The sequence below is a fragment of the Nicotiana tabacum genome, chromosome 6 (genome assembly GCF_000715075.1).
Source record: "Nicotiana tabacum cultivar K326 chromosome 6, ASM71507v2, whole genome shotgun sequence".
Lineage (NCBI taxonomy): Eukaryota > Viridiplantae > Streptophyta > Magnoliopsida > Solanales > Solanaceae > Nicotiana > Nicotiana tabacum.
This window is the reverse complement of record NC_134085.1, coordinates 98753647-98771213: the sequence shown is the minus strand read 5'-3', so window position 1 is coordinate 98771213 and position 17567 is coordinate 98753647. Positions and strand designations below refer to the sequence as shown.

At 36.7% G+C, this 17567-nt stretch overlaps 1 protein-coding gene and 1 long non-coding RNA gene across 6 annotated transcripts; both read right to left on the bottom strand.

Moving 5' to 3' along the window:
- Positions 1-9426: 9426 nt before the first annotated feature.
- LOC107817754 (uncharacterized) lies at positions 9427-12801 on the bottom strand. Of its 5 annotated transcripts, none has more exons than XR_012710517.1 (5): positions 12578-12801; positions 12020-12073; positions 11541-11661; positions 11266-11446; positions 9427-9703 (listed from the first exon to the last, which is right to left on the bottom strand). It is a non-coding gene; the product is annotated as an uncharacterized LOC107817754 (long non-coding RNA). The 5 variants fall into 5 exon arrangements; XR_012710518.1 differs by lacking the exon at positions 12578-12801 and adding an exon at positions 12495-12547; XR_012710519.1 differs by lacking the exon at positions 12020-12073 and having other exon boundaries at positions 12495-12794.
- A 2836-nt stretch (positions 12802-15637) lies between these two features.
- LOC142181951 (uncharacterized) lies at positions 15638-15967 on the bottom strand. The gene has a single exon (XM_075255664.1). The coding sequence runs from the start codon at positions 15965-15967 to the stop codon at positions 15638-15640; it is 330 nt and encodes a 109-aa protein (XP_075111765.1).
- Positions 15968-17567: the final 1600 nt, after the last annotated feature.

Genomic DNA, 17567 nt, shown 5'->3' with positions numbered 1-17567 from the left:
AGTCAGTCTTCCGGCGTCCCTTTCGGGAATATTTGGCTATTTATGACAAAAGAACATCACCTGACTTATTTATGACTCTTTTAAAATTTGACACATCCTTTTCTTTTTCTTTTTTTTATTTATTTATTGATTTTGGCTACTTTAGCAAAAATGGGGTTGAACCCGACGAGGGTTGCCTACGTATCTCACATCCGGTGAGAATCAAACCGGCGTAGTTCGGTACATCATGAATAGAGAAAATCAATTAAACCTAGAAAGCAAGAATATTATTTTTTTATTATTTTCTTTCGAAAAGAGATAAAGGCTAAAAAAAATTTTTTTTTTTTTAAGGAAGTATTTGGACTATTAGTCTGAATTTATAAAAGAGGTGCTGCGAAAGAAACAACACATTTTTTTTTGACATTATGAATTTCCAAATTTTTTTTTACTTTTAAATAAATACCCTTTTTGATTTTTAAAAGAAAAGAAAAATTTTTATATGTTTTTTTTTAATAAATCAAACTAAAAGACAAATGTTGGTTTTATTCTGTTTTTTTTTTAGAAAAATTCCGGCGAGGTTGTGACACTACTTGGACATTGGTTTTATTTTCCCAAAATAAGTAATTATCTCCCTACGCTGCTATTTTTCCTCTTTTTTTTAGAAACCGGTCAGCATGCGGAACCGAAGCAAATAAATGCGCAAAACAAATAGGATGCAGCAGGGTGGTCTTTTCATTTCAGGTTGCCTGTCCTAGACGGACCCAACCCCTGTGTTGAGCCCCCTAAGTCAAATGCAACATGATGCAAATAAACGTTCCTACTAGGGATCCGACATGAAGTTTCGTTATACTAGGTTTATACCCTGGGTATTTGTTCTAGACTGTGTACCCGAGCGGACAACTCGAGTCGAGGAGGGGGCTACATACCGGGGACCCGCGAGATCGTCCGGCTTTGTAACTTGTCCGACTTCTTTCTTATTTCAGGTATCGACACTAACAAAATAGGGAGTCTCGACCAGCGAGCTTCTCCCCGGAGGTAAGAAGAGAAGGGTTTCGGCACAGTTTATATACAGTTCAGATAATATCAAAGCGGTAAAAGACAACATTTAGCACGTTATGCAAGAACATGTAATAAAGATCAGATAATAAAGCCAAATATAACAATTATTCTAAGCTCAAATTCTTGAACCCTGAACCAGTGGTTCTGGGTTAACCTCTCCAGCAGAGTCGCCAGAGCTGTCACACCTCCTTTTTGCGCGCCCGCCCCGAAGGATAAATGCGCGAGGGAGTTTTTCCAATTTAAGTGACAATATTCGAAATGGGATTATTTATTTAATTCAGAGTCGCCACTTGGGAAATGTTTGGTTTTTGGTGTCCCAAGTCACCGGTTTATCTTGAATCCCAAATCGAGGAAATTTTCGACTTTTCCACATGAAGTCTGCGAACCAGAAATTCTAAGTAAGGAATTCTGTTGACCCGAAGGAAGGTGTTAGGCACCCTCAAATCTCGTGGTTCTAGCACGGTCGCTTAAATTGTTATAATGGCTAAATATCTGATTTAAATACATGTTATGACTTATGTGCTTTTATTAAGTTTAAACCGCCTTTATTATTATCATTTATTTTTAGAATTGCAACTTCGTGAAAATGTATCTCGAACCACGTCGCAATCAATGCACCCGTAATTGTTAAACATATTTCGACTCCGTTGAGATTTGGATTCGGGTCACATCAATGTGCACCCGAGTTTAAAGAAAGTAATTTAATTGAGCCGCGCCTAAAGAGTTTAACGCATTTTTATTTTTGGGGATGGACATGAAATTCGCTAAACGGCCTGTCCCGAATTCTAAATATTTTTATATACACATTTAGAGGGCCCCGCAGCTTGTGCATTTTTGTTTGTAGAGGCTCGTCTCAATTTTAGAAGGGATACCCTAAAGTGACTACATTTCTATTATGTTCAGTCTAAAATAGAAGAAGAAAAATACATGTTAATTTATTTATATGCTCTGGCCTAATCCGGATTCTTATCAATTTCTGATTAATTATTTACAAAAGTGGAGAAAACATTATACTTCATGGAAAAATGCTTTAATTTGACAAAGAAATCACATACGAGCTGACGAAGTACAACACTTAACCCGAACAAACATCCTTGAGTCGAATTTAAATTAAATTGCTTAAACAGGATTAATAGAATTCCTTACCAAAAGGATGCTACCTATGGTGTAAAAAACTTATCTTAAACATGCCTAATAAAATTGCAACCCAAGATGTCTAAAAACTGTATTGTATTTTTTGCAAGATTAAAAGGAACCGTCCAACCTATATATTCGAAACATGCTGAAGAACGAATTTTAGTTAACAACTATACTAATGATTGCATATTCCATGAATTGTAGTTACATCCTATATACCATTAAATCAATTGCATATTGTGGTTTAAAATCAGCATAAGCTTCGATCAGATACAAACTTACTAATGTACTTCTCTATTGAACTACAAACTAAAATTTACACGATTTAACAACATTTATGAAAAAGGCAGTCAGTAAACAGCGGATAATTATAACTCCTTGAGATCTTTCAATTCATGCTTTTCAATGTTACAATCAGCTACACCAATGTGAGACTCAAAATGTGTACCTGGAAATACTGAAAATGCAAAGGAGAAGAGGAAGAAGATAGGGAAATCAGCAGCAGCAAAAACAGAATAGCAGCAGCAGCAACAAACGAAACAATTGGAGTAGAATCAAGATCCCAGCTAGACCAAGTCTCAGAGTAAACCAACAAACAACCAGCAGACTCAGTTGGATTTAGAAGAAATCAGTATTGAACAAACAGGTCAATACAAGTGAAATCAAGACAGCAAAGAAGAATGCAATTTCTAGTTTTGTCTATCTGTGTTATCAAACAGAGTTCTTTTCCAGTTTTCTGTTTTTCAGAACTTCAACTCTCAATCTCCAAATTAAGTTTTCTATGTGTATTCTCTTTGTCTCTGTCTGTGTGTGTGTATCTATGTCTATCTTAAGGTCTGTATGCCTGTCTATCTGTGTATGTGTATGTATTCCGGTGCTTTTAAACTGATGGAAGTCCTTCTCTTTTATAAGCCTCAAATCACCCCTTTAACAGCCTGTTAGACAATCAGAACAAACCTCTCATGTGCTACCCTCTTTTCAGATTCCACTTAGCTATTTAAGTATAAACCCCCCATGATATTCCCTGGCAGACTTACTCTTTTAAACGAGGTTTAATACTTCTTAAACTAAAGCAGGGTATGGGCAGCAGAATATAATCTGACAGCATATGCTGTCAAACTATTTTAAATCAAAAGAATTTATGCAGGACCCAGGCTGTGCACAAATGCACCTGTGGTGCACAATTGCACATGTTGTGCACAAGTGCACATGCCCTCCAATTTCAGAACTGTAACTAAACAAAATATTCATTTTACATTTCTGATTCAAATTAACAATTATAAGTACTAAACTCAGTTCCTAATTGATTCAGGCAATGCTTAGCAGAAGCAAGTCAATTTGTTATTGTTCAGGCAGCTGAAACTAATTGACGACACATGTCGACTCGACTATATTAATCATAACATGTACAATTGTAGCCAAAAATCAGAAATCCAAGAGTATCACATAAGGGGTTCAGATTGCAATGTTAATACAGAATGGCCTTGGGAACTAATTGAACGAACCAATTCAAATTCATTTGATTGTACAGCTTACACATACACATTATTAGTGAATAGAAGAGGGACTTAATCAAACACGTAGGTTCAGGCAAGGTGGACAGGATACATTTGGTAAAATTCAAAACACAAATTACACAAAACATGAACAGCCCTTTAATCAGCACATGGACTAAAAATAAAGAAAAAGGAAAACAAAAACTCACCTTAAATCCCGAAAAATCAAAAGTCTTAGCTTGGATTCGAACAGACCCTTCTCAGGGTTGAACGGACTTTAATCGAAGTGTTTCTCAAATGAGAAACACTTCGATTAAGGTCCATTAGACCCTAATCTCTTGGTTTGAACAGGCACGGGACAGGCACGAGGAAACCTAGGGTTCTAGAAGGCAGATTTGGGTTTTGGGCTTTCTTGGTTAGATTTAGACCAAACCAAGCATGGTTTGGTCACGAGGGGGGTCCGGGGACTATCTGGTATGAAACTGGGGTGCATCGGTGTAGATCGAGTTTTGCTCAAATCTTCAAATGAAGATTCGAGAACCTAGGGGATGATTCGAACTAAACGGCCAACGGATCAATGTTCAGGGTGGTGAGGGGGTCCTATGGTGTTCAAGTGGAGGTCACCGGCGTTCATGCCGCCGGGTTTCTGGTGAAGGATAAGGGGGGTGGCTAGGGTTTCGTGGGGAAGGGGATGAGGACGAAGGCTGGGGTCTTGGATGGGGGGCAGGGTACGAGTGGGAGCTTATATATGGAGTGGATGAACGGATCCTGGCCGTCGGATGAGACACGATGAAGGGCCAGGATCCTTCAACTAATAGGAAACGGTGTCGTTTCAAAACTAGAGGGGGTTGGGTCGGTCCGGGTGGAATGGGTCGGGTTTTGTTTATGGGTTATGGAGAAGTGATCATGGCCGTTGATCAACCTGAGATCAACGGCCCAGATCAGACCAGGTTAAAACGGTGTCGTTTGGAAGCTCTGGGTGTCGGCTGTTGTGGACCGGGTTACACAGGGGTTTTGGGTTTGAGTTTTGGGCCTCGAATTTAAAATGAAAATGAGCCCAAACTGATTTTCAACCCAATTCTGCATTCTCTTTTATTTTATATATATTTTTTATTTTATTTTTAAAAAACAAAACCCAAGTAAATCAAATTAAAATTAAATAGACACTTAATACAATTATTTGCACACACATATTAAAATATTTGAAGCAGGTAAAATCAAACAAAACAAAAATCACGGACAAAGATGCCTATTTATGATTTTCTATTTAACAACCGGATTACGGTTCAAATTACGCATGACACATACATTTTTTTTGTATTTTGTTTTAATAAAATAAAAATGGGCAAAAATCATAAATAATTAACAAAGTGCCATGTAAAATCCAAAAATTGTACAGCAGGACCATTTGTTATTATTTTTATTTCTTTTGGAGCGATTGTCGCGTAAAACAAAAATGACGTGCTCACAACTACAGCAGGAAAACACCTTGGAAGCAACCGTGGGACATTCAAGAATATAGCATATAACTTGTTGTTTTTCTTCTTTTGAATAAGAAAACGAATGAGTGGAAATGTACTCAAATAACAAAAACTTCAGCCAACACTAAGTTTACGCGAAAAACTTCAGCTAAAACATGCTGAAGTTCAGCAAATAGAGAATAAAACTTCAGCTAGTAGAATGCTTAAGTTCAGCAATTACAAATAACTTCAGGCCCGTCTACCAGAAGTTTACGCGAAAAGTAGGTACGCTTACAATTTTTTTTGCAAAACGAGTATAAATTAAAACGTGACCCAAAAAGCGAGTATAGATGCAAATCCCCATTAAAGACCTATGTTTGATACTTTGTTTATTTTGTTGGGCCTGAGACACACAGGTTGTATCTCATAAGGGCAATGACGAAAATGGCCCTTATATTTGTAGTTGTCCCTTACATATTTTTTTGTTTTAGTCTATTAAGTTTATCAAAAGTGAGCACATTTTTTCCTTGTGTTGAAATTTAACTGGAACTGTGGAAAACAAAAACGAAAATTTAATGGAAACTCACATTTGGAGGTGTAGTTTTGACAATTTTTGCTATTTTGGTCTATTTTTGTGTCAGTGAAGTTTTTTTCAGGTGTGGTTTTTGCTATTTTTGGTCTACTTTTTGTGTATGGTGCAGTTTTTGGTGTTCCAATTTTTAAAATTTGGCGGAACTTTCCAATCTTTCTGATTAAATCTTATTTATAGTTCATGTTAAATTGAATAGCTAGAGCTTGTCAAAGATTTGACAGCCAAAAGTGCTCACTTTTGAAAAATTTAAAGGCGTCCGCAGTACATCTAATTAAGGGATTATTTTTTATCTGCTTTCAAACATAAGGGACCATTTGTGTCATTTTTTCTATCTCATAAGCAATTTGACATCATTTCTCGTTTTGATGGAGATAAAGTGCGGAAAAATGGATAAAATAAAGATCCCATGGATGGAAATGAAATGAGAGAGGAAATCAATGTTGAGAAAAATTTTAATGTATTTTTTGGGCATTTAATTAGCTTAGTTCAGTTCCAAATATCCATGACATATTAGACAACGGTTAACAATAACTCAATAAGTAACAATATATTTCGTTGTTAAATCTATATATTCCCTTCGATCTATATTAGTTGTCGAGTTTCCTTTTTATATGTCCCTTAAGAAATCTATATCTATATATAATATAAAGCTAGGCATAGACAAGATGATGTGGCACCTCTCTATGGCCTAGAAGATCATTTATTTTTTTTCTCCTTTTTTTGATTTTTTTTGGCTTTTTGTCTAATTCTTTTAATAACAAATTCAATATATTTCTCCCATATTCTTCATTAATGACACTTATTGCTAATGAGCAATCACTACATACGTTCAAATATTAAAACAAAATGAGGCCCATCTTAAGTGCAGCTACCGTTACAATCCCATCATTATGCTCCCAAGTTTTTTCTTTTTCAATTCTTTAAAGTTGCTATGAGAGAGCGCATTGGAGTCCAAGACAACCAAATCTAAAGTGAACAGATGCATATTTTCAATCAAGAAGTTGTCCCAATTGAAAACATCGTTATATTGGAGAGTACGTAATCCTACAAATCTTGATTTTCATGTATAAGGTTTCATGGATATGTGGGCGTTAATTTATCTCATGTGAATTTTTTGTTGGAAGATGCAAAAGGTTTACCTCAACTGGACAAGTAGAAACTCCCTCTACAAGAAGAAGATATGAAAAATGTAATTTTTCTTTTAAATTAATGTGCATATGCTTTGTAGGAAAGAATGATGTATAGGCTTACTATTTGTCTCTTTTTTCGATAGTTTCTTTGCTAAACGTGAATGGTTAGAGGTTTGGTTGATATCCCCTCGAACATAAGTAACATTTTTTATTTATCGACATGTATGAGTCAAGCATATCCCCTCCCCCAGACCCACATCAAAGAGATGACAACCTAAGTAAGGTAATGGCTTATTATAGAAAAAAGGTTGGAGCCATAAATTACAACAGAAAATCTAGCAGGTATTTTTTTTTTGGTTTGTAATTAGACCATACTTTATTCCTAATCTGTTTCTAAATAATGCTTACCCGTTTTGTTTAATTCTATGGATTTCTATAATAAGTCAAGAAAATTTCTAATTATACAAAGGTACAATTCTGCTCTTAAGTTTTATCGTTGTTTGCTAATTTTATAGGACTCGTATTGCCCTATCCAGTATAAATGTGTACTAATTTTCAAAGTAGTGTTTCCTTTGATTCGTTTAAAAATTTTGTTTTCTAAATTTAATTATCTTATTTTTCACTTTAAAGTGTTTATATCATTGCTGTTCTTTTTCTCATGTTGTGTACGTTTCACGAGCGTTGCAGTAGAGACTACAGTGTCACAACATAACCTTTTCGGACATAGGACTGTTCAAATGACTCGGTGTTACATTCTTTCTATATTCACTTATGTTCTTGAATTTTATTTGAATCTCATTCTTTAGCTGGGTTTTTTTAGTCTTCAATAACTAGAATATATATCTTGAAGTTTCACAATGATGTATCTCAGGTACTTCAAATTAACAAATATAGTTTTAGTTTAGAACTGGGTTATTTATCACTTGTATGAGATGTTGATATTTTGTTGTTGTATGTGGGCAAGTAAAAGATATGTGAATTAGACTTTGGTAAATTTATTTACTTAGCATAGTTTATCTTCATATATATCAACTACCTCTTTTCCAAATATATCTTAATATTTTTTAGACTTTAAATTTTTTGACATATAAACGGATGGTCTTATTTTGACAAGACAAGTTATTAACTTGTGTTAAAATACTGCATTATATTGTATTATTTGATGAACACAATGTTTGGATAGATCGTATTGTTTGCCGTCGTTTCATGATGCCACGCATTAACAATATGAAGAATAAACTTGTAATATTACAAAAAAAAACCAGGATAAGGAGTAGAATTATTATATAAAAAAAGTAGGGTAAATGAAAAAATATAATTATTTAATAATAAGGAAGGGCAAGATGAGAGAGAGAAAAAAAAAAGCAAAGAAAAATACAATAAAATTTAAGTAATAATCAAAACAAACATTGCATTTAAAGTAACAATACGATATGATACAATAAGTAACAACCATCCAAAAAAGCGGTAAGAGCCGCTTCATAGGCTTTTTGTGCTAATTAAAATAAATTAATTTTAAAGTGTTTGGGAAAACTGTAAAGTTGCTCTACTTCATACAATTTAAATCTCCTTGACGCAGTATGAGATCATGCATTATTTATAAATCGATGTGTTAAACTATATATAGTGTGTGTGTATATATAAAGTTGGACATAGAAAAGGTGATGTGATATCTCTTCTAAGGTCATCATTTTTACTTATCCTTTTCTCATATTTTTTTTGCAATTTCACTCCATTCTTTCTATTTAATTATTTTTAAAAAAAATCCAAAATCTATGTATTAGTAAAGAAACAATCGGTTAGAAAATTCAAAAGTCATTATCAAAAGTTACAACCATTATTTATAGTCCAAAAGTCTATAGGTATGCTTTACTAAAAGTTATAACCGTTGCTAATATTAATAACCATTATTAGTATCTTTAAATTAGACCCATTTTTATTATGATTTATGGATCATTATTCATTATGCATGATTTGTTTTCCTCCTTATTAGAAAAGAGCAAGTGATAACGGTTTAACTTTAAGCCTTTGAATTTTAGAATTCTCATCATCTCAAGGTTGAAAATGAAATCATCTGTAGATGTTTTTGCTTTGATATCTTTTAATCCAACAGGTTATTTGTTAATGATATCAACCTGATTTATGTTTGAAGGAGGCTAGGGGACAACCAGAGACACTACAAGAAATCAAACTTTTTTGCAGCGACTAAAATCGCCACTAAATATCATAAAGTCGCCACATAAACATTTAGTGGCGACTACAGGGTTACTGCAAAGTAAACCCGTAACTAAATGTTCTTTGTAACGACTCCTTGGGGTCGCCACAAAAAATGCACATATGTGGCGACTTTACTCGCCCCAAAAAGTAAGGAAAAGTTCGCCAAAAGACTGTTAGGTCGCTACAGATGAAGACTTTAGTGGCGACTATACTAAAAACTGTAACACTTTCAATGGTAACTCTTAATTGCCACAATTTCCTGGGTTTAGTGACGACCATAGTCGCCACCAATTGTATTTGTCTTTTTAAAAAAAAATAGCTGCAACAATATTACTACCAATATTGCACAAAGGTAATAGGGAAACTCATCAACATTAGAAGAGACAACAGTAAAGACATTTATCAAACAAAATAACATAGGAAATTTTTAATAAAAATTCATAACATGTTGTAATTGTGCATAAACATGAAAACAAAAGGCAAAATAAGATGTCTTCAAGTTTCGCCTTTGCTAGCATCATTTTCTCTTGAAGTCCTGAGACGCGGCATACAAGCCCAAGCCTCACTATATATGCCCAATAAAAATCTAAAGGTCGTTCAAGTCAGGTATATGCTTATCTAAAATCTACATACCTGAAAAAATGAAATTGAATAGCTTGTCATTACATATATCTATCACAGAAAACTAAACGTCTTTTCTGCCAATTTCCTTTCATAACGACCACAATAAAGCTCATTCATGAATAAATTGTCAACAATGAAGTAATAAAAATAATTACATGTCAATGAAAAAAGCTTTATTAGAAACACAACAGAAGAACATTTATCTTTTACATTAAATTATTATAGCATTTTTCTGTTTAGTTTTAATTAGAGTAACTACGTTTTGCAGTGCATAGCAATATGTTCAAGGACAACAGGCCTTCTAGTGCCACATTCTCCTGAAACAATCTAGCTAATAAAAAATATTTTTGATAATATGAATGAATAGATAAAAAAAAAATTATAACGCCTGGGTAACTGAAGATTGGTTAGGAGTAGATCCATACCTTCTATTTCTTCCTTACTCTTCATTTCAAGTTTCAATTTAGATTTACAAGCATTAGGAACAATTTTCCTTTGAGATTCAACAAGAGACTTAAAGATGTAAGCTTAAAAAGTTTGTCAAACTATCTGGCAAGACCAAATTTATCAAGTATGATTGTTGTGGCATGTAGGGGTCCAACTAAACAAGACACTTCAAATATGTAGAATTAACCAACTACTGTTTGAAAGCCACACTTTCTAACAAAGTATTACAAAAATATATATGTGCACTCATGCATAACAGTTATCTTTAAGAAAAAGTCAAATTAGAAAAATAAGAACACGCTCAATAACATAAAGAGAGAACTAAGAAATGTAACAAAACTCTTGGTTTTCACGATAATGGAGGTGTTATATGTTTAAGAGTCCTGATAAATGGAGCAAACCGAAAAAATCATAATCAGCGGATGCATCTATATTTTATCTAATTACTAAAGTGAGCCACTAAATTTTAACAGAAGAAAAACAAGGGAGAAAAGGTTCGACAAGATAGTGCTAGGAACTATGTACTAAAATGGTTCATACTTGTCAAGCAGCCAATAATATATCACAACAAAATTGGGTTATCTTCTCCATATGCATAGTAATATGAATTTGTTCTCATTACCAACCTACACTAAGAAACAAAAATAATTGCAAACTTCACCTCAAGGTCTTGAAAATCACATATAGCATTAACTAGGAAGAGAGCACATCCTTCTTATGAGTAGAAAAGAGAAAAGAAAGAAAAACAAGGCAGCGAGAAGAAAATAGAAACAACAAATGTATATCTAAACCATTCTAACATCAGTACATCATCAAAGATCCAAATCTAGAAACACATTGTGGAGGCCATAATTTTCCCTGTCGTGCCACTGGAATTACTCTATAACAAAATGAAAAAGAACAAAGAAAACACTCTAGATGGAGGAAAAAAGGATAATGTATAACCAGATGGAAGGACTAACTCCAACATACACAAAAAAGCAACAAAAATAGCAGGTTCATTTTACTAGAACATCTTCAAAAAATCAAAAGAAAAATTACTATAAGAACATCTTCACAAACAAAGAAGACACTCTAGATGGAGCAAAAAAGGTATAATGTATAACCAGATGGAGGATTTATACTTTGATATGCTCCACAAAATCATATTCCACTCTTTCCTTGGATTTGATCTAGCTCGAATGAAGCTATTGATGCAGCAACTGACGGTAAAGGGTGGCCCGTGGTCCACTTAAGCATTGTATGCTCAGGTGTGTGAGGAGGATTAAGAGCTACACAATAAGGCCGCGCTGTCTCACCAAGATTCTGAAGGTTTACTTTCAAAGAAAAGAGGCCAGTTAATAAGAGAAAAGACTTTTGTGCTGAAGAACATTACAAATGGTTCTGATGCATCGCATACCTGGAGTATATTGAGGCAATATGTCACGCATGTTTTATCGTTCATTGTTCCAAGAAAATTTCATGCACTTCATGCTGCTGGGTTGCGATGCAGGAAAGTTGTCACAGTGAAGGTAATATTACTGTCGTAGAGGAATAGAAATGAGTGTTCATTTTGACATCATAAAATCTTTGTAACACTATGGTTTAAAATACCAACTCACTTCTTTCAAACAAAGCAGCAAGAGAAGAAATTCTAAGAATTTATCAAGAATATACATTCTCTTCAACATTATATTCAGCATTTTGCACGGTGTTCATGAGTAGAATTCATTCACTAATTTCAGAGGCAGTTGCTAACTCTATTTCTACCTTCAAAAAGCACTTTCAGATTAACCTTAGAAATTTAGTCGGTTGAGTTGTTAACCAATATATAACAAAATGGCAAATTTGAGAAGAAATCACTAGATCGAATGAAATTGCGATTATGATAATTCTTACCACCTGAACTTGCTCCGACATTGAACCAACAGAACATATTAATGAGAACTAATACTGAAACAATAACAAAAATTAGTAATCACTTGTTTCTCAACATAAAACTAACTGAAGCTTACCTAATGAAAGAAAGTAGCATCGAACAGAGAAACAACAAAAAATTAGACCCTCAGTAGTTAATACCCTCACTGACTGGAGCACAAATAAGCTCTTTTCCTTGAAACTAAATGAGAAATTCTACTTTTGCTTTGCAAAAGCCTGAATTCTTTACCTTTTTTTTTCCTTTTCTTCTAAACATATATGAATCTAAAACTTATATGTACAGTAGAACATAAATCAAAACAAAAAATTAAACCATTAAAATAGGAATTGAGGAAAATCACTACACTCCTAAGCATGCATTAACTCTAGCAAACGGTAAAGAGAAGAAAAACTTGAAATATCGAAATTAAGCATGCATTCTCGAAAAATAGTTTACCTTTACCCTTAGCAAACGATTTAAAAGAGGGATTTGGGAAACAAGGATTACCACATAAAAGTATTGGGGGAAAGAGGCATTACCAGCCGATGAAGAGACCTCACTTTGTCCTAATTCGTGGAGAGAGTTATGAGAGAGACTGATGGAGACTAAAATTTTTGGCCTAAAATTTTGTTATTCGCGGGAGTCAAAAATTTTCACCTAGAGTGGCATGTACTAGCAGCGACTCCTTAAAATCTGCCACTGATTGTGGAACTTCTGTAGCGACTTGACTTGTCGCTGCTAAAACTGCAACTTTCAGCGGCAATTAGATTAATCGCCACTAAATCCTTAATTTTAGGTGCGACTTCTATTTGTCGCCACTAAAAGTACCTTTTCTTGTAGTGGGAGGAGGAAAGTTTGAAAAAAATATATAAGTAGAAAAACTAATTCGATTTTTTAAATATTAATATATTCATATAAGATGAAGTGGGGAGTACTTTAGATTGAATGCGTGGATTAAATGTCTATACCTCCATTTTATATATGATAATGATTTTTTTTTTTGTATTTTCCATTTTCTTCCATTAAATCTATGATTTTAGTATTTATAAAAAAATTATTTTTATAATCGCGCGAATCGCGAGCAAGTACGCTAGTTATATATTAATAGAAGGGGTTTTGACTACACTATCCTTACTTATACGCTTAAATCTTAATCATTCAACATATTAGTCTCTCTTCAACAAATTGTTCTCTTTATTTATGTGCCTTATCGGTCAATAAAATACTCACTTTAATATGTGCAAGTCGGCTGATGCAAATGAAAGACTTCACTGGCCATGTTGCACCAAAACGTTGCAAACTAAGTATGCAAATTGAACGTTTTCTAAATTGAGCTCTTATATTTGAATCTTCAACTTTCTCCAATTGGTCTTCAACTATTTTCATTGAATCTTCAACTTTAATATTCTCTAAACCTTCTAAATTTTTAACTTCTTTAGCAGAATCTTCAACTTCAATGCTTACTGTAGCTTCAACTTACGAATCAGCTTTAGTACTCTCTCCATATTTTTGTTAAGTATATTTCATAGTAATGGAATTTGTTTTAACCTCATATAAGATATTGAAATATATAGGGAATAGTTAAGATCTGAATCAATTAAATGCATTCACAAGAATAGTAATGGATTTGACTAAGAGTGTGGGGTGGGTGGGGTGATAGGGTTGGGTGGGTAGGGTTTGGTTTGGGTGGGGTGTGGGGAGTTGATAGGAAAAATATTTTCCTCCAATTGGAGGAAAATGAATTCATGAGGAAAATGTTTTGCTAAACATTTAAACCAAAAAAAAAAAAACAACAACAACCTAGTAAAATCCCACCAATAGGCTCTGGGGAGGGTAGAGTGTACGCAGACCTTACCCCTATCCCGGAAGGGGGGTAGAGAGGCTGTTTCCGATAGACCCTCAGCTAAGAGACAATAAATTTGTGACAACAAAAACCCAAAAAATAATATCAGCAACGTGAGAGACAGCAAATAAATGGAAAACCAGTAATACAAATATTATGCAAAAGTGTGAAAACATAACATAAATCACTAGCAGTGCTAGACAAAACCCTATTATACTAGCTGGTACAAAGAGGGAAACCGGGACAAAGAGAAAACCGCTGACTACCCCTTAACCTAAAATCCTAATGCTCGACCTCCACACCTTCCTATCAAGAGCCATGTCCTCGAAAATCTAGAGTTGCGCCATGTCCTATCTGATTACTTCGCCCCAATACTTCTTAGGCCGTCATCTACCTCTTCTCGTTCCTGCCAAAGCTAACCACTCACACCTCCTAAACGGGGCATCTAGGCTTCTCCTCTGCACGTGCCCGAACCATCTAAGTCGTGCTTCTGCCATCTTGTCGTCCACTGGAGCCATGCCCACCTTCTCCCGAATATCTTTATTCCTAATCCTATCTAGCCTAGTGTGCTCATACACATCTCAACATTCTCATTTCTACTACTTTCATCTTCTTCTCATTTCTACTACTTTCATCTTCTAGATATGTGAATTCTTGACTGGTCAACACTCAGCCCCATACAACATGGCTGGTCTAACCACCGCTCTATAGAACTTACCTTTGAGTTTTGGTGGCACATTTTTGTCACACAGGACTCCAGACGCTAACCTCCATTTCATCCACCCCACTACGATGCATAAAATCTCCGTCAATCTCCCCATCTCCCTGGATAATTGACAATAAGTATTTAAAATTTTCTCTCTTTAGGATGACCTGTGAGTTAAGCCTCACTTCCACGTCCGCTTCCCCCGTCACGTCGCTGAACTTACATTCCACATATTCCGTCTTAGTCCTACTCAACTTGAAATCTTTAGACTCTAGGGCCTGCCTCCATACCTCCACTCTCTCATTAGCGCCTCGCATCTTATCAATTAGAACTATATCATCAGCGAACAGCATACACCATGGCACCTCTCCTTGAATATGGTGTGTCAGTACGTCCATCGCTAGGGCAAATAATAACGGGCTGAGCACAGATCCTTGGTGTAACCTTATAACCACCGGAAAAGGCTCTGAGTCACCTCCCACAGTCCTAACCCGAGTCATAGCTCCATCATACATATCCTTTATCGCCCTAATATAAGCCACCGGCACACCTTTCACCTCCAGACATATCTAAAGGACATCCCTAGGGACCTTGTAATACGCCTTCTCTAGGTCAATAAACACCATATGCAAATCCCTCTTCCTATCCCTGTATTGTTCCACCAACCTCCTGATAAGGTGGATAGCTTCCATAGTAGAACAACCCGGCATGAACCCGAACTGGTTTTTCGATATAGACACCGCCCTCCTTATCCTCCCTTCCACCACCCTTTCACAAACTTTCATGGTATGACTTAGTAACTTGAGATCCCTATAGTTGTTACAATTCTGGATATCACCTATGTTTTTGTACACCGTAACCATTATACTTAAAGTCGCGGTGACTCTTGGAGTGCCCCAATTTCCCTAACACAATGTTTCCATCCCCCTCTTCATTCAGAAGTTTATGAAAGTACGACTGCCATCTTTTCTTAATCTGGGCCTCTTCCATCAATACTCGACCTTCCTCGTCTTTGATGCACCTCACTTGATCCAGGTCGCAAGCCTTCTTCTATCTTGCTTTGGCCAGCTGAAATAACTTCTTGTCCCCACCTTTTCCCCCAAGTTCCTCATACAGCCGACCAAATGCAGCAGTCTTAGCCTCTGTGACCGCTAATTTTGCCTCCTTCCTAGCCTCCTTATATCTTTCTCTGTTCACTTTCCTCTGATCCTCGTCGGTGATCTCTACTAACTTAAGGTAAGCCGCTTTCTTGGCTTCCACTTTACCTTGGACCACGTCATTGCACCACCAGTTACCTCGGTGCCCGCCAGAGTAACCTTTCGAAACTCCCAACACCTCTCTCGTTGTCTCTCTTATATAGTCCACCGCCACCGTCCACATAACGCGAGTGTCCCCACCACTCTTTCAGGCACCCATAGTCGACCGCCACCCCTCCAACTCCCGCGCATTATCCTTAGACAAAACTCCCCACCTGATCCTCGACTAACCCCGTACAAACCTTTTCTTCCTCTTCATCAAGATACCGACGTCCATCACCAGGAGCCTATGTTGGGTTGCGAGGTTCTCACTCGGGATCACCTTGCAATCCTTGCACAACCCACTATCACACCTCCTGAGGAGGAGATAGTCAATCTGAGTCTTAGCCACCATACTCCGGAAAGTAACCAAATATTCCTCCCTCTTTGGAAACATAGAGTTCATGATCACCAACTCAAAAGCTCACGATCACCGGTGAGGTACGACGCCCGTTCCTATCACCAAAGCCAAAGCCACCGTGCACCTCATCATAGCGACTAGCAGACGACCCAATATGACCATTGAAATCCCCTCCTAGGTGAAATACCCCGCACCACCTCATCTGGCGCCTCCTAGAAGCACCTTTTAATCTCCTCGTCCAAGACCGTTTGCAGCGCGTAAGCGCTAATGACATTCAGAGTGCTCCTTCCAACTACTAACTTAATCGACATCAATCTGTCATTCACCCTCCTAACCTCTACCACCGACTCTCTGAGCTCCCTATCCACCAAAATGCCCACTCCGTTCTTGCCCTTCATGACTCCGGAGAACCACAATTTATACCCATCTGCATTCCTCGCCTTCGATCCTACCCACCTAGTCTCCTACACACACGTAATGCTGACCCTCCTCTTCTGGAGAATCTTCGTCAGCTCTATAGACTTACCCATCAATGTCCATATATTCCACGATCCAATTCTCAACCTACAGGCGCCCTTGTTCCATTTACCCCCTTTGGGCCTCGTCCCACCCCCTGACCCTTACCCTACCCCCTCCCCACCATCTGACCTCCCCGAGGACATGACCCTACTCTGCCATTACAAACCACAGTCTCTATACCTACGTAGGGCTAAAAAAGAAAAAGAAAAAAAACACCACACAGAACAATAAATGAAGCAAATAGTAACTACAAGCCCACTACTAGACTGACTAGACCAGTATGAAATACTACAACAACAAAGTAATTAACACAGGAGACAGAGAAATAGGAGGCGGGAGGTACCAATTCTCGCGAATAGAACCTGGACTTTCGACTTGGTATACTCCCGATGCTGCAGAACCCGGCGCGTAGCTGCTGCTCTACTGCTTATGGGCGTGAACCTCCCTACCTCCACCAAACAGCCACAAAAGTGATACCTGCAAAACCTACAAACAGCCATAGAACCAAGAAAAATACAGGAGGACTGAACTGTCACCGTCACCAGCGACAGAAAAATACGAATCTGGTGACGACACATTTAAAGTCGCCGGACCAGTCTGGTGTCACTGGAGAACAACGACAGTGTCACGAAGCGGCGGCAGAGAAAGGTGTAACAAGGAAGGAGCACCGAAAAGTACAAAGAAGAAGAAAGAAGGGGCGGTGGCGGCGGTGGGTCTACCGCTAGGGTTATGAAAGGTTAGAAGAGACAAAAAAAGGGGGAGAAAGAAAAACGGTGTAGAGAGAGAATAGGGAGAGAGGAGAGGA